This window comes from Mirounga angustirostris, unplaced genomic scaffold, assembly GCF_029215605.1.
Source record: "Mirounga angustirostris isolate CCGP_5_RB_7025 unplaced genomic scaffold, mMirAng1.0.hap1 SCAF_11, whole genome shotgun sequence".
Classification (NCBI taxonomy): domain Eukaryota; kingdom Metazoa; phylum Chordata; class Mammalia; order Carnivora; family Phocidae; genus Mirounga; species Mirounga angustirostris.
The window spans coordinates 26,561,032-26,587,994 of record NW_026991719.1 but is presented as its reverse complement, the minus strand read 5'-3'; the positions used below and the strand labels follow the sequence as shown (position 1 = coordinate 26,587,994).

Genomic DNA, 26,963 nt, shown 5'->3' with positions numbered 1-26,963 from the left:
GTTACATGCAAACAATGAATCATGGAACACTACATCAAAAACTAATGATGTACTGTATGATGACTAACATAATAAAAAAATTATTAAAATAGCAAAAAAAAAAAATTTCATCACAAAAAAAAAGGTCGTGAAATGGAGAGAAGTGATATACCTGATAAAGTGTTCAAAACAATGGTCATAAAGATGCTCGTCGAGGTCTGGAGAACAGTGCCATTAAGGTGAGAACTTCTTCAACAAAGAGAACACGTAAGTACCCAATAGAAACCATGAAGCGGAAGAACACAGCAATTGAACTGAGAACTACATGAGAGGGGTTCAGTAACAGACTGCATAAGAAGCTTCGAGGACAGGACAGCAGAATCCATCCACTGGAAGAGCAAAAAGAACAAAGGCCAAAAATAGCCTAAGAGAATTATTAGGATACTCTCAAGCTGACAAATATTCACATTATAGGGATTTCACAGGAGCAGAGAGAGAACAAAAGGGTGAGAAGACTTTCCTAACTTGAGGACGGAAACAGACATCCAGATCCTCCAGATCCAGGAGCCCAGAGAATTCCAAATAAGAATTAAAAGAGACCCACACCAGGACTCATTAGAATTAAATTTTCGGGCGCCTGGGTGGCTCAGTTGGTTAAGCGACTGCCTTCGGCTCAGGTCATGGTCCCGGAGTCCTGGGATCGAGTCCCGCATCGGGCTCCCGGCTCAGCGGGGAGCCTGCTTCTCCCTCTGACCCTCTTCCCTCTCATGCTGTTTCTCTCTCTCAAATAAATAAATAAAATCTTAAAAAAAAATTTTTTTCACAAGATACAGACAAGGGAGAGAATCCTCAAAGCAGCCCATATAAGACCAGCAGCAGGTTTTTGAGCACAAACTTTGCAGGTCAGAATGGAACTGGATGATATATTTGAAGTGTTGAAAGAAAAAAACTGCCACCCAAAATACTCTGTCTTGCAAAGTTGTCCTTCAGAAGTGAAGGAAAGATAGAAAACATTTTCCAGACAAGCTGAAGGAGTTCAGCACCACTAGGCCCATCTCACAAGAGAAGTTAAAGGGACTTCTAGGATTTATTTATTTTAGAAAGAGAGAGTGAGCAAGCAGCCTGGGCAGAGGGAGAGTCTGGAGCAGACTCCATGCTGAGGGCCCAGCCTGACACAGGGCTTGATCCCACGACCCTGAGATCATGATCTGAGCTGAAACCAAGAGTCAGACACTTAACTGACTGTGCCACCCATGCACCCCCAAAGGGGCTTCTTGAAGCTGAATGAAAGGGCACTAGTTAGTAAGAGGAAAACATATGAAAATATAAATCTCCTTGGTAAAGGTAACCATATCATTACATTTGGAATAATGTTGTGAGGGAGGTGGATTAGCCACTTAGAAATTTCGTAGGAAGGTTAAAAGACAAAAGTAGTAAAAAATGACCATAATAATTCGTTAATGGATGCACTAGGTAAAAACATACCAGTTGTGACATCCAAAACATAAAATGTTGAGAGGGGAGTAAAAATGTAGAGCTTTAGAATGCATTCAAAACTTAGTTATCAACTTTCAATAGACTGTTACAAATAGATTTTACATAAGCCTCATGGTGACCACAGAACAACTTGTAGTAGACACAACAGAGACAAAGAAAGAAGTCATGGCATACAACTATAGAAAATCATCAAACCACGGAGGAAGAGAACAAGAGAAAAAAAAAAGGAACAAAGGAAATACAGAATAGCCAGAAAACAATTTTGAAAATACGGGCATACCTATGAAAAATTACTTTAAATGAAAATAGATTATAGTTTCCAATCAAAAGACCTAGAGTGACTAAATGGATTTTAAAAAAAGCCCTGTCCAGGACCTACAGCGCCATATGCCAACTGAAATAAGACAGACTGAGAAAGACCAATACCTGATGATTTCACTCCTATGTGAAATCTTAAAAAACACAATAAGTGAACAAACAAAAAAGCAGAGTCGGATTTATCAATACAGAGAACAAACTGATGGTTGCCAGAGGGGAGAGGGGTGGGGTAACAGGAAGTAACAGGCTTCCAGTGATGGGATGAGTAAGTCACGGGAATAAAAGGCACAGCACAGGGAACAAAGTCAATGATAGAATAGCACTGCGTGATGACAGATGGTAGCCACACTTGCGATGAGCAGCACATAAGGTATAGAGAAGATCGGCGACTATGTTGTACACCTGAAACTAATGGGATATTGTGTGTCTTAACCTATACTCCAAAACACTTTAAGAACATGCATCTGATATGCTGCCTCTGAGAGACTCACTTTACATGTAAGCACACATGCAGACTGAGAGTAAAGGGATAGAGAAAGATATTCCATGGAAATGAAACTAAAAGCCGGGGTGGTTATACTTACATCAGACGCAATAGACTTTACAACAAAGACTGTAGTAAGAAACAACAAAAGGCGCTACATAATGATATGGGGTCAGTCCAACAAGAGGATATGACATTTGTACATATTTATGCACCCAACATGGGGAGCACCAAAATATAGAAAGCAAATATTAACAGATCTAAAGGGAGAAATTAACAGTAGTACAATAATAGTAGGGGACTTCAATATCCCACTTTTCATTAATGGGTAGATCATATAGACAGAAAATCAGTAGAAAAACACTGGACTTAAATGACACGTTAGACCAGAAAGATTTAACAGATTATATAAACATTCTATCCAAAAACAGAGAACACATTCTAAAGCACAACTGGGACATTGCTCCAGGGAAAGATCATATGTTAGAGGCCATCAAACAAGTCTTAGTAAGTTTGAAAAAATTGAAATCAAGCATCTTTTCTGACCACCATGGTCTGAAACTAGAAATCCGTTACAAGAAAATAGGAAAATCCGCAAATGGGTGATTAAACAACATCCTTCTGAACAACCAGTGGACCAAAAAGAGAGAAATAAAAAAATACGTTGAGACAAATGAAAGTGGAAACAACATAACCAAAAGTTATGGCACCCAGCAAAAGCAGTTCAAAGAGGGAGTTCATCGCAATAAATACCTACATCAAGATACAAGGAAAGTCTCCAACTCTCAGCTCAAGGATCTAGAAAGTGTCCAAAGTTAATGGACAACATCTGCAAATCAATATGACATACCACATCAACACAATAAAGGATGAAAATCATATATAATCATCTCAGTAGAGGAAGAAAAAGCATTTGACAAAATTCAGTATTCATCCATGATAAAAACTATTAGAAAGTGGGCACAGAGGGAACATACATCAACATCATAGAGGCCGTATATAACATGTCCACAGCTAACATCGTATTCGACAGTGAAAAACCGAAAGCTGTTCTTCCAAAATTGGGAACAAGACAAGCATGCCCACTCTCAACCACTTTGATTCAACATAGTATTGGAAATCCTAGCCAAAACAATCCCATAACAAAAAGAAATACAAGGCTTCCAAATCATAAGGAAGAAAGATTCTCTCAATTTGCAGATGAAGTGTTTTATATACAGAAAACCCTGTAGACTCCACCAAAAAACTGTTAGAATAAATGAATTCAGTAAAGTTGTAGGATACAAAATCAATATACAGAAATCTGTTGTTTCTTTACTCTAATAACGAACTATCAGAAAGAGAAATTAAAACAACAATCTCATTTACATCAAAAAGAAATAAAATACCTGGGAATACATTAAATTAAGAAAGTGAAAGACCTGTACGGTGAAAACTATCAGACATTGATAAAAGAATTTGAAGATGCAAAAAAATGCAAAGATATTTTGTGCTCACGGATTAGAAGAATACTGTTAAAATGCCCATCCCACCCCGAAGCCATCTACAGCGTTAATGCAATCCCTATCAAAATTCCAATGGTATTTTTCACAGAAAGAGAACAAACATTCCTAAAATGGGTCTGGAACCAAAGAAGACCCCCAATAGCCAAAGCAATCTTGAGAAAGAACAACAAAGCTGGAGGCATCATGCTTCCTGATCTCAAACTATATTACAAAGCCAGACTAGTCCAAAAAATGTGGTATTGACATTAAAAACAAACAGAAACATCAATGGAACAGAGTAAAAAGCCCAGAAATAAACCCATGCATATATAATCAATTTATTTACAACAGAGGAGCCAAGAATATAAAGTGGGGAAAGGATAGTCTTTTCAATGAATATTGTTGGGAAAACTGGCTATCCACATGCAAAAGAATGAAACAACACCACTATCTTATATTATACACAAAACTCAAGATGGATTAAAGACTTGAACATATGACCTGAAACCATAAAATTCTTAGAAGACAACATAGGGGGTAAACTCCTTGCCATCCATCTCAGCAATGACTTTTTAGATTTAACACCAAAAGCAAAGGAAACACACACAAAAATAAACAAGTAGGACTCCATTAAACTGAAAACATTTGCAAATCCTGTGGTAAGAGAGTATTACCCAAAATACATGAAGAACTCCTATAACTCAATCGGAAAAAAAATCTGATTTTAAAAGAGAAGAGCTGAATAGACATTTTACAGTGTTTATGTCCAAAAGGCACATGCTTCCTGATCTCAAACAGATGGCCAAGAGGTACATGAAAAAGCACTGAACATCACTAAATCATCAGGGAAATACAAATCAAAACCACAATGAGATTTTACCTCACGCCTGTTAGAATGGCTATTATAAAAATGACAAGAGGGCGCCTGGGTGGCTCAGTTGGTTAAGCGACTGCCTTCGGCTCAGGTCATGATCCTGGAGTCCCTGGATCGAGTCCCACATCGGGCTCCCTGCTTGGCAGGGAGTCTGCTTCTCCCTCTGACCCTCCCCCCTCTCATGCTCTCTCTCATTCTCTCTCAAATAAATAAATGAAATCTTTAAAAATTAATTAATTAATTAATTAAATAAAAATGACAAAAGATAAAAGGGGTTGGTGAGGATGTGGAGAAAAGGGGACTCTTGGGCATTATTGAAGGAATAGAAATTGGTGCAGCCACTATGGAAAACAGTATGGAGGCTCCTCAAAACATTAAAAGTTAAAGTACCACATGATCCAGCAATTCCAGTTCTGGTACTTATCTGAGGGAAGCATAACCACTATCTCAAAAAGATATCTTCACCCCCATGTTCACTGCAACATTACTTATAATAGCCAAGACATGGCATCAACCTTAGTGCCCAGTGACAGAAATGGATAAAGAAAATGTGATATATATATTCAATGAAATATTAAGCCATCAAAGAGAATAAAATCCTGCCATTTGTGACAACACGGATGGACCTTGAGGGCATGATGCTAAGTTAGAGAACAATAAATACATGATCTCACTTATATGTGAACTCTTAAAAAAAAAAAAAAAAAAAAGAAACTCATAGATACAGAGAACCAGATTAGTGATGGCCATAGGCAGGGGGTGGGCAAAATGGGTGAAGGTGGTCAAAAGGTAGAAACTTCCATTTGTAAGTAATTTCGGGGAGGTAACATACAGCATGGAGACTATAGTTAACAATACTGTATTGTATATTTCAAAGTGGCTAAGCAAGTAAATCTTAAAAGTTCTCATCACCAGAAAGAAATACACAGCTATTTTGGTGGTGAGTGTTAACTACACTTATTGTAGTCATCAGTTTGCAATATGTGCATATTTCAAATCATTATGTTGCACACCTAAAACTAATAGAATGTTGTATGTCAATAAAAATAAATTTAAAAGAATATTGGCTAATTTCAGTATCTTTCACCATCCTTCAACACTGGCCAGCCAAACATCAGCATCATCATTGGGTACCAAAATATATTTAAAAACTTATACAAAGCAATTTTATGTAAAATTGAGACCAGCTGCCCTGAAGCATAATTTTTAAAAGTGATTAAAGCCACATATCAAATACTGGATACATTATTTTTCTTTTGAAAAGCCGGAGAAGGGCAGGAAAAATAGAAGTAATAAGGTAATCATACATCATTTTGGAAACTAATTCAAAACAATATGATTTAGATTAGTAATCCAAAGAAAAATAATGGGCATAGTTGCTTATATTACAGCCCCCCTTTTCAGAGAAAATAATTTTTTAATACATAGCTCCTATTTCATAAAGAGAGTAGTTTGCTTAGGTGTCAGCAAAATCACAAGAATAAGGATTTGGGGGTCTTTTTAGCATAAGCTACATTGGTTCTGGCTCAAGTCTTTTTTTTTTTTTTGAGAGAGAGAGAGAGAGACAGCACGTGATTGGGGGTGGGGAGCAGAGAGAGAGAGAGAGAATCTCAAGCAGGCTCTATGCCCAGCACAGAGCCCGACACAGGGCTCGATCTCACGACCCTGAGATCATGACCTGAACTGAAATCAAGAGTCGGACACCTAACCGACTGAGCCACCCAGGAGCCCCTGAAGTCACTTTTTAAGCAAGTAGAACCATTATCATTTCAGTCTCGGAACGGGAATTGAGTCAGATAAGATAGCATCACTTCAAGTAAACCTAAAACCCTGGTGAGTTTCAGAAGACTTTAAAGAATATCTTGCCCACAGCAAACCATTCCATTTCTTTTTTTCTCAGATGAAATGGTGTCATCTCACTTCTTTTTTCTTCACTACATCAGGGTACTCTTTTAACTTGATCCTGTCTTATTCATGTTTTTAAATGTTTCAGTCATTTCATTGGACCAACTTCAGACAAGCTGTGGAGGCTATGGCTAATGATTCAAAAAGGATTGCTGGGGGGCATGTTTGTGGCAACCACCTTGGAGTAGAATCTAATTGAAGGATTAACGTTAAAGTACTGTCATTAATTATGAAATCCCTTGACCATTAGCAATATGCTGTTCAAGCAGGCAGTGAATCGGTGAAGTATGAATAAGGGCTGGCCAAATTCCTAGTGTGTACAGTTGGGACTGAATATTTTCTTGTTAAATAAATAGGGTTTTTTTTAGGGGGGGGCGGGGGTTGAACTTGTGGGCACAGGTATTATTAGATTTAAATACATTTCTGGGTTGCCTGTTGTAGCTACACATCAGTATATGATTAGAAAACCCATAAATATTGGTTTCTTTCTGGTTTGACATCTTACAACAATGTATCAGTCACCTATTGCCATGTGAAAAAATAATTACCAAATTCTCCAGTTACATATTTCTCATTTACGCATCTCTTGGTTGGCTGGAGTTCTGCTGCAGCTCATCTAGGCTTGACTCCAGGTTATGGGTTGGGTTAGGTCTCTTCTGCCTACGTCATCCTTCTTGGATCAGCAGGCTGTCTGGGCAATGTGCTCCTTTTAGCACCTAAGCACAAGAGGACAAGCCAGACCACCTAAGGACATTACAAAGCTCTCCCTCTATCTGCTAATGTTCCATTGGCCAAAGCAGGTCACATGACCTGGTCCAAATTCCTGCACGAGGGATGCATACTCTCCCCAATACTTGGCCACTCTGTTTTGTCTACACAAACTTCTTGGAGTTTGAGCAAGCCAGTCACACTCCCCTCTCAAGTCTTCACATTTGCTGTTCTCCTATGTATACATGGGTCACACCCTCGTGGACCTCGTGGGCCTCGTGGCCCAATTGTGCCTCATCAGTGAAGGCTTCCAAGACTCCCCGTTCCGAAGGTTCCTCACTCATCCTCTCTTCTAAAGGTTTATCGTCTGACATACCTATGTAACTTACTTATTTGTTTAGACCACGTACCTCCATAAGACTGTGAGTTCCATGGATATGGGGCTTTTTTGTTGTTTATTGCTATATCCCCAGCACTCAGAACAGTGCCTGGCACACAGTGGGCTCCTGATAAATATTTGTATAAATCAACTGATCTTACCGTTTTTTTTTAATTTGTATGGCTACTTTTTTAAGACATTTGAAAATCCGGCTCGGTGTCGTAGAGTCCAGTGGTGTTACTTGAATGTCAGGTGTCTTTTAGCAGTTTCAACTTTTCCAGCATAATTGACACAGAAAATATTAGCCATTAAGCATTTTTCAGTGTTGATTCACCTCTACTCATGCATACATGTGATAACTCTGATTTTGAATCTTAAAAGATTAGTTAAACCCAAAGGACTTTTTACTTAGAAAATCTTGAGAAAAGAAAAAAACAAGATTATACTTGACTCGTGTATGTACTATGTAGGATGGAATCTGCACTCAGAAAATGTTTGAATGGATACTTTCATTGCCATCATGGAGGTTTTCCATTAAAGCAAGCCAGTTGTTTTGTTTTGTTTTTTTAAGACTTTATTTATTTATTTGACAGAGACACAGCGAGAGAGGAAACACAAGCAGGGGGAGTGGGAGAGGGAGAAGCAGGTTTCCCGCAGAGCAGGGAACCCGATGCGGGGCTCGATCCCAGGACGCTGGGATCATGACCTGAGACGAAGGCCGATGCTTAACGACTGAGCCACCCAGGCGCCCCAAAGCAAGCCAGTTTTATATTTGCACGTGGACACTTAAATCTGATACTTACAGATGATAGATTGTCTGTAAAGATGAACTTGGTTGATATCATTAGGTTTATGCTTTCAAGTTTGATCCTTGAAATAATTCAGGTAGAGGAATGCCAGTCCCGTCACTGAACTGTGTTTGAATCTTAACACACTACAATTCAGTTCCTAGAGCTCCAGTATGATGTAATTAAACTGTCAGAAATTTTAATATGGTTGCTCATGAATGTCTCTATTGGTTCTGATTTATTCTGTAAGGCATACTATTGCTAAAGCAGACTTACTGCCATTAAAAATGCCTCATGTTCCACAACTTGGCAAAATTTGCATCCGTAATGGAACAAGGAGCTATAATGATCCCTGCAGTTGTCAGAATTCTGTTCCTCCTGGCAATATTTCATTCATTCCAACCTCACCAGATAACGGTGGTTTAAACTCACAGGAAGAAAGAAACTAAAGATGCTCTATTTCATGTTTTCATTTCTAGAGGCATAAATATAAGCAAGTTGTGTGTGTGTGTGTGTGTATTGGTAGGTAGATACCGCAACTTCTTCTTCTGTCTTGTGATCTTAACTTTTCAGCACTTATTTCTTGTCCTTAGTATTTGAAAGAGGTTTTCTGTGGTATGTTACCATGAGCCTCAAAGAAGGAGAGGTTTTCTGTCTATCCTAGGTCCGTAAGCCCTCCACTGTAATGATGACATTCAGCCTTCTCTCCACCTAGGATATGATTTTTGTCTTAGTGGTGAACATCGTGTCAAGGATTCCTTTAGCTTACACTTTTAAAAACAAAGATGAGGGGCGCCTGGGTGGCTTAGTTGGTTAAGCGACTGCCTTCGGCTCAGGTCATGATCCTGGAGTCCCTGGATCGAGTCCCGCATCGGGCTCCCTGCTCGGCGGGGAGCCTGCTTCTCCCTCTGACCCTCCTCCCTCTCATGTGCTCTCTCTCTCTCATTCTCTCTGTCTCAAATAAATAAATAAAATCTTAAAAAAAAAAAAAAACAAAGATGAAAACTTATTAATAAATGCAGGACTATAAACACAGATGAAAAGCCAAGTGGCACTGACGAAAGGAAATGACAAGCATACTTAAGTCATTAAATCACTGGCTGCCCAGTCATTTCCAAGTCAGACATGAACCTGAGGTTGTCCTTAAGCATTTTCATTACTGTTGATTTGCCAAAGCAAGGTCTTGTTTTCGACGGAAGTGACAATGTACTGAACAAATAGAGCTGGAAGTTAATATTATAAAAAATTAGTTTCTGGAGACCTTCAGAGTTCAAAGTAATTTTGTTTCCAATGAAGAAATTTGTCCCTTACTGCAAATGCTGTTTGAGGTGTGTCTGTAACACATCCTTCATCCGTAGAGACACACAGATCAACAGAATCTACAAGTGGACTCGCATTCCCAGAGGAGGACCATCCCTCCCTGAATTCCTTTTTGTCCAAAACCTCCTTCTACCCTCACATAAAGAGATTCTCAATCATGAAGAAAAAAGTTTCCCCTTCATAAGCCTCCAAAAACATGATGATGATAAAGTCGTCCCATGTAACAAAGAGGAAAGGAATCTTCCTCCACAGAATCCCCCATATCCACAGTCCTTTGAAACTTAGTATTTACCTATCCCATTAGACTTCAAAGGTACTTGAGTTTTTTGTATTTGTGGTTAAATATCAAAGGAAAGAGTGGGGAAAACACCTCTGTGTCGCCACTCCTTCCTTACCTTCATCAAATGAGGGCAAAATGTCACATACTCACTTCCTTTTGTGTTGACGAGACACACTGCAGGTGTCTAATCGTTTTTTTTTTTATTACAAAGAAAAAACGGTTCACATCTACTAATGGGGCATAAGAAATTTACGTCGACTTTATCTTAACTTCTAAAGAGAGACACCGTTTTCTTCAAAGACAAGGGCATAGATCAATCCCTGCATGGAATTCTTCTTCCTGTGAAGGAGTCATTCCCTAATCATTCAGCCTTGACGGGTTAATTTTATTTGTGCTATTTCCAAGCAAGTGGAAATGAATTTATAATGACTTTTTAAATGTGATCGTGGGCTTTTTCTCTAGTTTCTCTCTGTTTTCCTTAAGCGTAACGTGCCATTGTTTGTGCTTGCTTTCATTAAGGCGAGGAAGACCTGCTCAGTCCTCCCCAGGACACAAGCACAGGGTTAGAGGAAGTGATGGAACAACTCAACAACTCCTTCCCTAGTTCCAGAGGTAAGCTCCACGACGTGCAAGTAACTCACGCCTACTGGAATTAGGCCTCCCGTTTCCACACCCAACTAGCCTGTGTATATTCCATGTTTAAATGAGCACGTGCTGACAGAGTGCCACTTGGGGATCGTTGCAGGAAGCGAGTATTTTTCAGGGCTCAGTTCTGTTTTGGATGACCAAATTGACTGGTTTGGGATTCTGGTTGAATTCAGATACCTATAGAATTCAGATGCCTCTAGAAGTAAGAATATTAACTTATACCTTTACTCCCTTTGCGCATTAGTCTGGAGAGTTAATTATGAGATCAGTTTTACTTAAGAGCAATGATGCTGTGACTTCAAGAGACAAAGAACTTCATGCCCTGATGGCACCTTTCCCCGGGACACATACTTACCACACGATACGGTGAAATCTAGAACATGGCTAGTATACGGTGGTGGTGGGGACTTGGACTTCTGATGCCCTTGATATTTAAAAATTGAATCTTACCCCATTATTTAAATACAGGTACAATTAAATCTTTATATACTAGTCTGTTGTTGTTGGTTTCACTGCCATAGATGGAATACGGTCTTTGCAAAGAAAGACATTAATAATATGAATGCCCTTATTTCCCACCATCCCTTTGCCCGTATTTTTCCCCTCATATAAAAGCAGCATTTTACCCCACTAGCCAGTCTGAGCTTCAGATGTCTTAGTTCATCCAAGGAGGTTTCGCTCCCATTGTTAGCATTTTGGAATATTTATGTTAGTTTATTGCTCTGACATAAAACAGAGTCACTAACGCACCTCCCTTGAGTGAATAAAAAGAACGGCAGCAGCCACCTATAAGGAAATGGAGGGAAAACCTAGACAAGCCAAAGGGGAGAACACAAGTCTTTGTGGCCAGTGATTGGCACCCCTCATGGGCAGCCCCAGAGGGAAGGGCGGCCGAGAGTCTGGCTGTTTGTTCCTCTCCATAAGAGCAATGAGGAGGCTGTCGGGAGTCATGGGTTTTTCCTATCTTTCTGTTCCATGTCAGCTAACAATGGCCGTTTCCGAGCTGCTTGATGTACGAGCGAACACTGTGCGGTGCACATTAAAAACAGTACCGTTCTCCTAGAGCGTTGCTAAGGAACCATCAGGGGAGCTAATTTTAAATGTCTGCACCAGCCATGTTTTCACTGCTGAGTGCCTCTGATGTGTTGATTTTAACACCTAAGAACCTTCTCTGTCTTCCCTCCACCCCCACGTCCCCCACCTGCCACCCTCAGTCTCCATCACGACTCTCTCGGCTGTCTTCTCTACCCGGATGCCATGGTTCAGGAGAAGACCACATGCTGGTTGGACAGATATCAAATGCTCTCCCCTTTCTCCTGTCAGCTTCTAGGAGCACCTACTATGTACTAGTGGAGGCTTAGGGATGCAAACAAGGAGGGCCCAATTCCTTGCCTTCAAGGGGCTTCGGTTGACTGAGGATGTAGACTTCCGAAGTTCCCACTACAGTATAGTATTGTTGCTGTGCTGGACAGGGCTAGGACATGAGTGACTCTCAGAAGCACCCTTTGGCCTAAATAGGAGGGGTTCACCTTAGGCACAGCAAGGGTCTTCTTCAAGATGACACAGCTAGAACTTTGGGCCCCCCACGTAGCACATAGTTCCAGTGGTCCCAACCTATCCCTTGAAGGTCACAGATGGATACCTCGTCCCAGTCTCTTCAACTACAAGCTTGTGTACCTGCTCTGTGAGAAGTTAGTGGCTGCCATGTTGACACCCTGGGCTTTTCTTTTCTTTCCCATCTGAACAACCAGAGTATAGCGCATAAGAAGCTACAGCACGGCTCGTGACTCTGCTCGTGACCCATCCTCATTATCTTTAGGGGGAAGGTCTTTGCACCTTCCCCCTGCATCCCCCCTTTAGTCCCTGAAGCTGGATACCACATGGGTATGGAAGAAGCCACCTAGAAGAGGAGAAAGAGACTGCTGATATGTTTGGCAGTTAGCATCTCTGATGTTAAATTCATTTGTGTGATGTTGATTTACTTATATGGAAACTTGGGGAACTTCAGGCCACCTGGATAGTATTTACTAAATCCACACTTTCGGAAGCATACCTTCCCGTGAGTGCTAATTTGAGTTCTCAAATAGGGGATAAGGAGGCTTTGTCTGACCAATTCCATTAACTGAGTTCCTACTTCTTCAATAGTAGGCTGGTGGCCTGAGACAATTTATTTTCCTGAGGAAAACAATCAGGATCTGGCTATTCTTTCTCTGATGCTATTACCTTGACACTTTTTTTTCTTTTTTTTTTTTTTGTTTAAACTACTTCCTGACAAATTAGGCCTTAAAATTGGGCCTTTACTATTCTGCACCCAATTCCAATGTGTGGGAGTTCTTCCCACAGCACCAAGCAATTCCGACACCACCTGGGTGTCCTAGGATCCAACTCATTTCAGACACCATCTACCCGGAGAGAGTATCAGAGTCCACCGCTTGAGGGCTCAGTCCCCCAAGATCGCCCCCACTTCACTTCAGAGACCAGTTGCAAGACCAGTTTATTGCCTGGGCTTCTGACCCCCATGCTAAAGACGTAAAGGTTCCAACAGCCCCCTTCTTCAGTTCAATTACTTTGCTACAGCAAATCCTTAGCAGATCACCGTGTAGTCTGAAAGGATAGAACTCAGGAACAGCCAGATGGAAGAGACACGTAGGGCGAGGTAAGGGGGGGAAGCGTGCGGAGCTGCCTGCCATGCTCCCTCCAGCTGTGCTGCCCTCCCAGCACATCCACGTCTTCACCAGCCTGGAAGCTCTCCCTGCCCAGTCCTTTTGGGTTTTTCGGGAGGCCTCGTTGACATGGGTGTGATCGATTAAATCATTGGCCATTGGTGACTACCCTCAGTCTCCAGCCCTCCTTTCCATCCCCTGAGGTCGGGGGGGTAGGGCTCAAAGTTCCAACCCCTAAACCCAGAGTTGGCTCCCCTGGCACCCAGCTCCTAAGTGTACCTACGCCTTTTCCAAGACTTGCCTCATTAACATTACAAAAGATACCTTGCTGCCTCTCTTCACAGGAAATTCCAAAGGTTTTAGGAGCTCTGTGACCTCAAAGGGGATTAAGACCTAATATATATTTCTTAATTCTAAATCACAATCACAATTCTAGATCACCCTTTTCTCCTCAAATTCAAATGGATAAAAAGTCTCATCATTGTAAAAATTGAATGAAAAATATACATATGGTAGGGTTTAGTGGGAGCATCTTACCAATCGGGAGGTATGTTAGGTTGGTATTAAGCAGAAAATGTTGAGTCTTAAACATCTTAGGCTTACAGGCCATCCAAAAAGGGCGGGCCCTGAAAGGTCCTTTTAGCATTTCCGAGGACCCAAACTGTGGCTTTTGGCCTTTTGACCATTGTCCATGCCAGGAGAAACATTTTACATCTCAAACTGGATTAAGGATATAAAATACATTGTGTGTGTGTGTGTATACACACACATATGTATATACCCACCATGTATATATGCCACACATGTATGTGTCTAGTCACATACACATACAAAGATCAGAAACAAAAGATTCGTGAACCAACACTTCCTATCTACAATTAATTCACGCTATTTCTCTGTTTTATTTATTTAAAAATAAAATGCTGGTTGCAACCCACTTAGCTGATTTTCAGATCCAGTGGTTTAAAAAAATACGGATCTGACTGACCTCGGTGTTCCTTGCCCAGGTGCACATGTTTTAAAAAATTACATTTTTTTAAAACTTCCGCCATGGAAGTTGTTTTTGCCAAGACCTTCCTAATATCTCAGAGGACATGGTGCTTTTAATCTAAGTCTGCCGCCCATGTTCCCACTGCTGTGTTAGAAAGAATGAAGTTCACAGTTGCTACAGCTGTTTCGGGCAGCTGTTTGAGTAACTCAAAACAGATGTCAGAGCCAGAGGTCTGACACTTAGTGGAAATGTGCTATTAAATACCACCTCATGGTTTACTTAACTCTGCTAGATAATTGCCCACAGGGGAAAAGACTTTTTAAATAAAATATTACGCTTTTCACACATGTAAAGCGTATAAATAGGGAAGTTTTGCATTTTAAATGTACAACTTTTTTGTTACCCTTTGCCACAGTCTTGACTTCAGGCTCAAGTCTTAAGGTATCGGCTAAACTTCCCCTTGCATTTTCACTCCAAGTCCCTGGAAGCCTGAAGCGCCTTACTCATGGCCATTTGGCAAGTTAAATTAAACCCCTGATCTTATCTCGCTGGCCTTGCTAAACTGTTATGCAAATTAATAAAGGGGTTGCGTGCTCCTCCCTCTAGTGAAAAACTGCTAGCCAACACTGTCCTGCATAATAGCCCCTATAAATTGTGGGGTGTTCAAGGTATGAATGTGCGTGTCTTTAGCTCTATGCTGATACCTTTCCTGGTTAATCTCTAGACAGAGTTATTTGCAGCCATTTGAGGGATTTCAGTGACTCACTGTATATTAAACACAGAACATTAGCCAATTTCTAATCTATTTATCTACCAGTGATGTGTCCCTCTGTCTATAAATATACGTAGAAGTTGAATTCCGCTGTAATAAAAATCATTTTCTACTATAAGGCACTTTCTAAATCTCCACCCTTATTCTATAGGAACAGTACATGGGTAGAATGTGTAATAAACGTATTTTTAAAATAAACAATTTTAAGTGACTTGTCCCTAGGTCTCTGATAGTTTTGCATTCTGACAAAGGTATTTTCATCTGTATGTGCATTTACGAAAGAAACGCTTCCATAGTCAGTGGTATGGTATTGGCTTCTCTAAAAGTCAGGTGCCACTGTATACTAATTAGTGAACACTGGGATCCAAGATAAGCTCTTAGTGCAACAGGACAATTCAAAACACAGCGAATGGTGCTATTCTATTTCTATTTCTGTTGTCTGTACAAGGTCTTACCTAGTGACCTGGGCCATATTATTTTCCTCCCCAACATCCATGCCATCCTCTCTCATATGACCCCCCCTCCATAAAGCCCACAGACATTCTGTTAACTGCCTCTGAATTAGCCACCCAACAGCAGTGCAAAATGTGCCATGTTGTAAAATGCAAGTCTTGTCTGTGGTTCTTTTATGGAAGAACTGCATCAAGACAAGATCACGTGTCCCCTCTCGGGCACCACTCTGTTTCCTCTCTGCTTCCATCAATTTTGAGCTGTTATTCCTTTACACCAGGGGCCAACAAACTGTGGTCCAGGAGCCAAATCTGACCCACTACCTGTTTTTAAGTCTTGTTAGAACATAGCCACACCCATTCATTTACACATTGCCGATGGTCGCTTTCTCACTCCAACGAGGGAGTAGTTGTGGTAAAGTTGAACAGTTGCTATAGGGAGAGTGTAGCTTGCGAAGCCTAAACTGTTCACTGTATGGCCCTTTACTCAGAAAGTTTGCTGACCCCTGCTTTATGCTATCATTGTTCATTCTAGCTTGTTCCGTCCATACGGTCACACACTTCTCAGTGCCGATCAACTTTCAGCTCAACAAAACTGTGCTTTTTGAATGGACTTGTGTATTTATGTCCGTGTTCACCAGACATCATACATGTTTCAGTCTTCAAAGTATAGCCATTAGAATCGTCTCTCACTTGTGATAACATAGAAATCCTAAAAAGGGACTCATTCTTCCTTAACTTTTTCAGTTAGTGAACAAAGATTAAGAAGCTACAGCTACCCGCCCCCGCCCCCAAAACAGTCAAGTCCTGAGATTCTAACCCTGAATAATGAATCATCTCAAGTTCCTACTGCCTGAGGGAACTTGACTTCTCCAGACCTGACCACGCCCTTTATTCAGACGCAGGGTTCCCCCAGCCTATTTCCTTCTTCTCTTGATTCATTTCCTGACAACATACCCACATTGCCAGATGGACACCCTAAGTGAAGGTCGAAGGAAACTCATTTCCAAAGAATGTATTCATGAAATAAAACTTAACTGGCACTTGAAGCTTCTTTTACTGGTAAAGAATGTTTTTAAGTGGCGCAACCAAAATAGCCTCTGTTTTGTCAGTGTAGAAACTAGTCCGCTACAGTAGAAAATATTATTTAACGTTCTTTAAACAAAAAGCAGAACTTCCTTTGGTACTGTGGTAGTGAGCTCATCGGAACCCAAGTGATGACGGCGGATTTTGAAAGAGATCAGGATTAACGTAGCTCTGGAAGGCCCACTGTACGTGAAACATGGCTTCTGAAGAAGTACCCGAAACAAAACCCAAGTCATTTGCTGCATATTTGGCAGTGGCCAGTGGATACTGAGTTCAGAATACGGCTTGGTGTAGAATAAAGACATGTAACCTTTATCACTCAGGGAACCACTAATTACATTCTGAAACTAAATCATACTGCTTTCTAACAACACTCCTTCCTGAAGCTCTTAAGTTTTAAAAATAGACCTAAGCGTAAGCCAGAACAAGTTACCAGCCCTTGGCATGCAACTTAAAGGGTAACAGGCAAGGCCAAGTTGCTGCAAACACCAAAGGACTCTTGACCATGGTCTAGTGGCTACCTGACTAATTCAATTCAACCAGCATTCATCAGCTTCCCATAATATCGAGGTACAGAAGTTTTGGGGATACAGAGGATGGGTAAGCGATATATGGGCCCTGGCCTCAAGGACCTCACAGTCTTGTAGGGGAAGGTAATGAATTCTATGAGACAGTATAACCACAAAATAACAAAGATGAAAAAAGGACTTGATAAAGGAGTGGAAAGGAATGGATGAGTAATTCATGCTGGGATTCATCTGAGCTATTAAGAATGAGCTAATGTTCTCCTCCCTCCCCTTTTTCCTTTCATCTGGTATGGGCCTACCACTGGCAACACCCACAACTGAGGAACCAGTACCCCTTTTTCTCTCTTTCCCCTGGTTTGAGGAACATCATGAATATCTTGACCATGCTTATATGATCAAGCATGCAGTTTTTATACTTTTTAAAAAGAGATTTATTTCAGAGACCGTGTAGGGGGTGGGCAGAGGGAGAGGGGAGAGAGAATCCCAAGCAGACTCCATGCTGCGCGCAGAGCCCAACGCGGAACTCGATCCCGAGACCCTGAGATCACGACCTGAGCCAAAACCAAGCGTCAGACACTCAACCAATTGAGCCCCCCAGGTGCCCCTGCAGTTTTTATACTTCTAAGAAATCTCTGACTCACTTGGGAAAATTCGGAAGGAAGGAAAAGAGGGAGGGAGGGAGGGAGGGAGAATCCTACTTAGAAAACCTTTCAATGTATCCTAGAAGTTTTAGACCCTGAACTTGAGTTGTGAAAGATTTCTTTTGGAATAGTAGAGCCATACTTCTTTGGTCTGGACGGGTAGTCCTCACATTGTTCCAGGGTGCTTTAGTCCTTGCAGCCGCTGAGCATGGGGGGCTCTGGGCAAGGGGGGGGGTCAGGAGATGCTGTACAGGGTCTCCCACAGCTCTATTTTTATCTGCTCAAGTCAGAGTCTGAAAACCAGTATTTCACTTGAAGGCCCTGGTGATGAGAGGAAATTGCAAGCCCCAGACATGCTAGGTATGGTCAGAGGTCCCTAGTGTTCTGTCCAATTATAAATATTACCATAGAAAACTTGACCAGAACCTGCTTTTCAAAAATAAATAAACGCATACAGTCGGAGGATTCTCTAAAATAAACAAGGCCGGTGGGTCTTTAGCCATCAACTCTCAAGGTTCCTGGTATCTGTTGAATTATGAGAAGGAAGTTGAGGGTTCGTTCCTGGATCTGTCTCTGTGGCTTGCCCCTTAGTGGGACTCATCTCCTTCCTCCCTTTTTTTTTTCTATTTTCTCAAATGCCCCCAATCTCATCCTGGGCATGCTCAGCTTCTACCAGATAGAAGGAGTTCTCCCAAGGGGGTGGAGTCCCGCCTCTGTGGCGTTTCGCCTTGTATTTGGGGTGCAGACTTTTGGCACACACATCCATTCCCGTTTATGTTTCGGTGTATTGTCAAGTTGAGAGTGAAGAGATTGAGATTTTTGGACATTAAGCTTGAGGTTCTGAAGTTGTCCTTGAAAAACAATGCTCAATTTGTCAGATTCCTCCGCTGTACCAGCTTTCATCCAGTTGAACACATGAACTCTATGGATTCTGTAAGTTATGTCTCCTGGATCATGTTACCTGTTTTATACTGATTTTAAGTGTATGTAAAGGTTATTTGACTGGATGTGTCCTTCGGGTTTTTTTGTTTGTTTGTTTCTGGTTGTTGTTGTTGTTGTTCTTTTTTTCCAGAAGGGAATAAATGAATTGTCATCTCAACCTTTGTTTGGTAAAAGCAGCAAAATTGGTATGAAACTGTATATTTATGCATTTTTTTTCCTTTCTGATATCTCTGCCTCTTCCTCTCTCCATTATTAAAGGAAGAAATACCCCTGGGAAGCCAATGAGAGAGGTTAGTGAGACTCAGGCTCACAGCCACGGCTTCTGTGTGTCTCATCGCGCTTTCTGTGTTTGGCGTTTGTGTAAGAATTGTGTGTGTGCACGCGCATGTATGTACTACATGTGTCATCATGTCAGGATGGTAGTCACCTCTCCACTTGCAGCTCATGAGGAACATTCTTCAAATGTTCATTGCCATTGTCATCACCATGACGACAGGACCAGGGGTTGGGGGAGCAGGAATCTCTATAAAATGGCAACCCTTGGTAGTCCCTAGGTCGTTAGCGTGCAGTTCATCATCTGTTGCCATTTGTAACGCAAACAAAACCCTCAATGTAAATTTAGCCTCAAACAGAACTGAGGAGTCCTCAAGTTTCTGTGTACTTTCAGGACCCTAGCTAGCATTTTTCTGCCAGTGCCCTGGGCTTTTTTATTCTTCTGGAATGACTTCATTTTGTTATTTTCTTTTTTCTTCATTCCTACACTCCTTTCCCACTCCAGCTAACATTTTTTTTTTTTTGAGCACTTACTGTGCCAAGCACGGTTGTAAGCACTTGCCATCTTTTTCATGAGGTAATCTTCATGCCAAGCCTATGAGGTAGGTACTCTTATTAACCCCATTTTACAAACAGGGAAACTGAGTCAGTGAGAGAGTAAGCAGTGTGTTCAAGGTGACAGAGCCAGAATTTGAATCCAGGCAGTCAGGGTCCAGAGCCACACTCTTCTGCTGAATTGCCACCTGAGAAAATGGTGTCCAAAAGGCTCGCATCACGTCAGCTAGCCCTTTAGAGGAGCGCTCTGTTCTTGCTTGGCCTTTGGAAACCCGGATAGAACATAACAAGTCAGGGATAAACATTGAATGTTGGAGTCCTGAGGGTGTTTTTAAGTGCCTATTTATGGGATCAAAGGGGGGAGGGTGCAGTATTATCACTGAATGTGGTGTGAGGTTTTTTAGGGAAAGCTGCTGCGTACTTTTATCAGAAAGAGCGTCTGAACGTTCAGTTACCTCATCAAAGGACTAGTAGATGACAGGGTGTTGAGTGACAGCCCGAGGGAAACCAGCTTGTCCTTACCAGGAGTTTAGCGTGAAGGATGGGAGAAGGAAAGCTCTTCCATGGGTGGCCGTAACATCTACTAACCTGGGAGACGGGTTGGACGGGGAGGGAGTGCTGACATGAAAAGATTCTAGATCCTTAGCAACAGGCTAGACGAGAGTAGTGTTGGATTCATTTGAACATAAGGAGTCATACCGGAAGTCTGCCAACACCAGGCCAGGCGAGTGTAATGACTTTAATGATCCTTCAGTGTGGCTGCACCAGTGCTGTCTTCCAAGGCTTGGGACACTGGGGTCCTGGGGATGGGGGAGGGGTAGGCTGGGAGGAAAAACACAGGAAACCTGAATTGGTGAAGCAGTGAATGCTCCTGACGGTTTGCCTGGCTCACGCCCTTCTTATGTGAGGCTTCTTGGGTTCATTCTTATGGTAAGTGCCCCTTACAGTTTCTCTTGCCGTCTTATAAAAAGCCGCACCTTAATTGTGACCGCCCCGAACAGGTTTCTCTCATGCACAAATTTTAGAAAAGGCCCGCCCGTGTATCATTCAAGTCACAGAGGCCGTCAGAAACTTTATTACCTGAGCCATATTACAGTCCAGCTACATTTCCAGAAAACCCGAGAATCAAAGTGATTTTTGGGGGGTTACAAAAATTACCTCAAAGGTACAGTGGATCAGATAGTTTTTCAAAGATTAAATTATAGAGAAGAGAAACACAAATTTCACTGCACTACTCCAGCTTTGCTGTGGCCAAGTGAATGCTAACCATTTATTTGGGAACTGTACTTTAAAAACAAAAAAAAAACAAAAATAGAGTGCCAGATTGCTATTTGAGGTCTTGGGTCTCAGCCAGAAAGTCTCCATTCCAATCACTGCGGAAAACAAGTCCCTCAGGCGGCGGTGGCCTGGGAGACTAAACGTGTTGCAGTTCGCGCCAACTTGGAAAAACAAAGCACTGCCCTAATGTTCAGTGCATGGCGCCTTTGCGCTCAACAATCCTCGCTTAAGAATGGATTAAACTAATACTTTCTGTGGACGCATTTTCATGCTGATTTGGGCCAGAAGCCGACTGCCGACGCCCACAGTCCGGCCTGCTTCTTGGTGCCTGTCACGGTCATAGTATGAGATTTTAATTTTGGGCTTCAGAAAAATCTGTCAGGTAAAATTAATGACCTCACTAATGTTCTGCCTCACACACATGGATCACAGAACCAGCATACAAATCTGTTTTCTGTGTCTATATCACACTGCAGTTTTAGGCCTCCAGTGGATTGAGTTATGATTCTTTGGGGCAGTATTTTGTCAAAGAGAGAGAATTTTTTTTCCTGGGCTCTAATGCAAACCTCCATGAAAAACATTGCCATCATTATTCTGGTGAAACAGGTATTTGTGAATAAAGTAACCAAAGGCATACTATAGTTGTGGTGAGGGGACTCTGAAGGTTCTTCTTTTTTCTAGCACAGGGAGAGCTTGAGGTCATTTGTGAACATTTAAAACGGTCCAGACAGGTGAAAGGCCACCTCACCTTTTGTGGGAGGGTGTGGGGTGTATTAAGAATAATCAACCTTTCTTTTACCTAGTCACTTTTTAAATAGCAGATACCCCTAGAAATGATGCCTCTGGAGAGTCTCAAGAATTTTCCTTCTGGGTAGTAACACCATTTCAAGGAGTAGAAGCACCGCTTGGCTCTGTGATCTACAACTGCATTTACTTGTGAACTGCATTCCACATTCCCTAGCACAAAGGTTTAAATAGGTACTTTTTATGATTATCATCAATAAGCCAATGGGAAAAATGAGTTCTTCCCTGTTCGGTTTAGGTCTTGTAATACATTCTCTACCTCTCTGGTAGATTCCACTATAGCTAGATGTGGGTGATGAGAAATAGTGTGCATTCTATTCAGGTATCAGGTTGTCAGCGTCTTGGGTTTTGTTTGTACTGGCTTCATTAATCGCTGCTAAGACAGCAAGTCATTAAAAATTTGCAGGTCGTCCACTCGTTTCCAGTTACGCACGAATAATTGGGTAGGTCTCCCAGGGTTTGCTGGGCCGTCCAAAACAGATACAGAGGAAGCCCTGGAGCCTGGGGGCATCAGGTATAATATGGTGCTCTAAGGAGCCGCAAAGAACCTACTGGGTCCTCCGGTGGTTTCTATGGTTTAGAAAAGCCAAAGACGATTTCAGTCCTTCACTGAGGCTGCCACGCTCCCGGCCCACTCTAGGAGTAGAACAGCTGCTTTGTTCAGGTTTTTGTCTTTGCCATCGCAACCAAAATCCCACGTGATTTTTTAAAACCTAACTAGTTGTCACTGAAACTCTTTGCGCTGATAAAGCTCAACAAGATTTACAAACGTGACCACCTTCGTGTAAATGGCCAAAGGGTGTGAAACTTTTAGTCTTGACTTGATCTGATGCCATCACTGGATAAGTGCCTGCCTCTGAATCCTCTTCACACCCTCTCTCTCATGTACTGAAAAACGGTATGGCTCTTGAAGTAAATACTAGAACAGAATTCCTGCCCTAGTCTATCTTTAATTTTTACAGGGATTTTAACAATTACGAGAATCCGTAAAGTTGATACATGGCAAGGTAGTAATAGCCTCGTAAAGCATTTCTAGTTCCAGGGGCAGTACTCCAAGAGCAGGGAATGATTTAGTAATGTCCAAGAATTAAAATTAGCCATATAAAAAGATGGGACATATAGGAAAAGACAAGTCACAAAATAGGTTTCAAATTATCTTCCCCTAGATCTGAACTCTGCCACAGAGTAGCAGGGACATGGCCCTGCTTTTGGGCTCCATGCTGGGGGATCAATGTTAGGTCATGTCACATTATTATTAAAAGCCTCTTCGGATAGTTTGCCCCCATGTAGGAGGAGAACAAAAATGGATTCACCGGATACCCAAATCCATGCTGTGCATTTAGGTCATATTGTAATTGGGCTCTGGAGTCATTTAGAATGAAGAGTGATTTTTTCTGAGGCAGCTTCCAAATTCCAGTGTTAATATACAAAAAGGTCGATTCAAGAGTTTGTTTTTTCAACTCAAGTAAAAGCAGAGAGAAAACAGTCTCCTCCACCGTAGCCTTAAACGTGAGCCGGCGGCTTGAAAGAGCACAGAAGTGAAGATCCCGTGTCGTGGTCATGGTGGCAGTGATGAGAATGGTGATGACGATACATGGTGGCGCTGGCAGTGGGGCTAGGTCTGGGGAGAGGGACTGATGATACTGAGATTCGAGTCCAAGGGCACAGTAAGTCATCTCCCACGACAAGGCGGGGAAGGTCCATCCCATCAGGAAATAGTCCTGTTGCGACGGGCACCTTGTGCTTCTCCGTGGAAGCCTCCAGCTAGAGGCTTCCATTGGGAAGATGAGTGCGCTCTCAGACACTTTCCCACTGAAATGACCACAGTAGCAGCCCGACCCGGTAGTAAGCTGATACTAACAACGTGGAATGGCTTCATTAACAAGGCTTTGCTTCTTCCTGGAAACGGGGAAAAAAATCAAATCCTGTTGTGTAGACCCTCGGTGCAGCTTCTGTGTTGTCTTCACCTAGAAGTGGGGAAGGATCTCCCAAACGGCGAAGAGTCAGGCTGATGCGCTCTGCACCTAGTGTCACGTCTCTCTTTCTCTCTGTTTTCCAGGACACAATGTAGGAAGCCTTTTCCACTTGGCAGATGATTTGGGCAGAGCGATGGAGTCCTTAGTTTCAGTCATGACAGATGAAGAAGGGGCAGAATAAATGTTTTACAACTCCTGATTCCCGCATGGTTTTTATAATATTCATACAACAAAGAGGATTAGACAGTAAGAGTTTACAAGAAAAAAAAATCTATATTTTTGTGAAGGGTAGTGGTACTATACTGTAGATTTCAGTAGTTTCTAAGTCTGTTATTGTTTTGTTAACAATGGCAGGTTTTACACGTCTATGCAATTGTACAAAAAAGTTATAAGAAAACTACATGTAAAATCTTGATAGCTAAATAACTTGCCATTTCTTTATATGGAACGCATTTTGGGTTGTTTAAAAATTTATAACAGTTATAAAGAAAGATTGTAAACTAAAGTGTGCTTTATAAAAAAAAAAGTTGTTTATAAAAACCCCTAAAAACAGACACACACACACACACAAACACCCACCCACCCCCCCCCCCACACACACACACAAACTTTGAGGCAGCGCATTGTTTTGCATTGTTTTAGCGTGGTATCCATGTGAAATTCCTGGTTTTTTTCTTTTCTGGCATAGTAAAGATAGGACTTCCTCTAACACCACCAAACAACTACATCACTTTGCTCTTTTCGGAATCGGTGACTGAGTGGGACTGGCTGTGGGTTTTCGCTTTATGCATCTATATGTCTAGAAGTATGTAAATACTGTAGGTATATAGATTAAATAGATCTGACTTTCTAGAGACCTTTTAAACGTCTTGTTCAAATGATCTGGCCACTTCCTAATGGAAAGAGATTGCTTCTGGTCACCCAGGCTTACCTGCTTTGTTTAGAAGGAATTTTCCCTGGAGCCTGAAACCAGGAAGCAACTACCACACTAAGACATTGTCTGGGGCTCCAGATGTTTCTCATTTGGAACTTTCCACTGACAGCTACGGTATTGAATTTTTGTAAAAGGGACACATGAATGAATACACAGGACTTACTGCGTCCAAGTAATCCTTCAGTTGATACATTCAGCTTCCCACGACTGGCAATGCCACCATCTACATGTAATGATGCTTCAGTGGAAGTCACGCCACCAGAAGACATTTTTAACTCCCCAGACAGTAAAGAGGACTTCCTGGTAGGGCTGGAGGGCTGTGGATTTGCAGCCCATTCCCTGGGAGGGAGGGGGCCGCTCTTGAAGTAAAGGATTGGATGAACGTTCATAACCATACATAGAGAGCTTTGCAATTACAGTGAAATCACACTCTTCCCTCTCCTCACAGTGAAACAGCAGTGGGTATTTGAGGGGGTTTTGCTTTCTTGCTTCTTCTTTTTTTTTTTTTTAACATATTTTTTCCCCATTGCAAGGAGTTTTTAAATGCCACAAGACTTCACTTCAAATAACTCTTGGGAAGAGGTGTAAGACAGCCTCAGCATGCCTCTTAAATATCCACCCAGAAGCCCATGAGCTTTGTTTCCCCACTTCCCATTTCTCTACAAGTAATTACACGCAGGTTGGTTTAAGGCAGAACACAGATGGAGTCACATGTTCCAAAAGGTACGCCACACCCTTGCTGCTGGAGGAGGAAGGTTAGAGACACAAACAAACACACATTGTGCAAAAAGAATAACCCAAGAGGACTAACTGGTAGGAGCAAGCTTTACTCTCGCATCTTAGCCTTTCATTTGTTTTTAATCGTCCATTCACTAGAAATCACCCTGTGACCCCATTATTTTGCAAATCTGTTACCTCTTAGGTCAAGTGTCATTAACTTTTGCACAGTGGGTTTTGTCTATTATTTTCTTAATGATAATTAACATCCACCATGGCTTCTCATGCTATTTCTACCTCACTTTGGTTTTGGGGTGTTCCTAATAATCGTGCACACCTGATTTCACAGCTTCACTACTTGTCCATCATGTGAACATTTTTCTCCATTTTTCCCCCCATTGTCATTTCCAAAAGAAAACCCAAAGCTCTAAGGTAACAGAATGACATAAAGACTTGGTTTTAGTCTTGCATTTTTTTCCTTTATGTGACACTGGACTTTTTCTTTCCCCGTGGATTTTTTTTTTTTTTTAACCACAATTAAAAACAACGGGTTGTGTTACTTCCTACTAAGCAGTTTTAAGTTTCATTCTAAAAGCAGAGGTAAATAGAGTGCATAATTTTGTTTTAATCTTTTCATTTTATCTTTTAGACATTAGTTCTGGAATGAGTCTGTCAAAATATTTGAATAAAAACTGAGAGCTTTATTGCTACGTTTTAAGCATAATTTGGACATTATTTCGTGTTCTTTATAACCACCAAGTATTAAACCGTAAATCATAATGTAACTGAAGCATAAACATCACGTGGCATGTTCTGTCATTGTTTTCAGGTACTGGGTTCTTACTTGAGTATCATAATATATTGTGTTTTAACACCAACACTGTAACATTTACTAATTATTTTTTTAAACTTCAGTTTTACTGCATTTTCACAACATATCAGACTTCACCAAATATATGCCTTACTATTGTATTATATTACTGCTTTACTGTGTATCTCAATAAAGCACGCAGTTATGTTACAAAAATAAGTGTCGAGTACAGTACTTTGTTTTTAATTTTTAACTAGGTAATACATTCGTATGGTTGACGAGTGAAAAATCAAAAAAGCCAAGTGGTGAAAATACCCTAGTCCCACATCATGCACACGGGCCTGTGAGCAAATGTCAATTTCTTGTGTCTCCTTCCAAACGATCACGATCATGAAAACAGTTACAAACACACGTTCCTACTTTTGCCCTTTTATGACACCTGAGATAGATCGCTTTCTGTGCACCCAGCCCTATACCGTGCTTTTTAAAACTTAAGAATGGACTCAAGGGATCCAGCCATTCTTAATTATATCACAAGAAATGTTTCCATCTCGATATATAAAATGCTTTCCCATTCTTTTTTTTATAGCTGCATAATATTCCAGTGTAGGTTAATGGGATATCACTTAAGCTGTCCTCTTTGGTGGGACATGTGGGCTGTTTTCCGCCTTCCGTGACAAACAGTACTGCACATCTTTCATGTCTGCTCACTTGCGCCAAAATCTTATCTGTGGGATCCTACAGGTGAGGTTTCTGGACCAAAAGTGGCAAGCGCATGGAGCGGGGGGAGATCATTTGGGTGCAGCAATAGTCACAGTGCTCATTTGGTTTCCTGTTTCAGTCCTCACAAGTAGATGAATTAACCAGTATGCAATTTACA

General features: G+C 41.4%; 1 protein-coding gene across 14 annotated transcripts in view; it reads left to right on the top strand.

The window, feature by feature from the left end:
* Nucleotides 1-25,976, top strand: part of DMD (dystrophin) — a 2,113,108-nt gene extending 2,087,132 nt beyond the window's left edge. For 9 of the 14 annotated variants that reach the window (XM_064573902.1, XM_064573903.1, XM_064573899.1 and 6 more), the window contains 2 exons: nucleotides 10,536-10,628; nucleotides 23,705-25,976. In XM_064573902.1, coding sequence (XP_064429972.1) covers nucleotides 10,536-10,628; nucleotides 23,705-23,802 — 191 coding nt within the window. In that variant the 3' untranslated portion in view covers nucleotides 23,803-25,976. Of the gene's footprint in view, nucleotides 1-10,535; nucleotides 10,629-12,415; nucleotides 17,818-18,993; nucleotides 19,026-23,704 lie in introns of those variants that run through there. The other 5 variants (XM_064573900.1, XM_064573907.1, XM_045876181.3 and 2 more) reach the window with 2 other exon arrangements.
* Nucleotides 25,977-26,963: the final 987 nt, after the last annotated feature.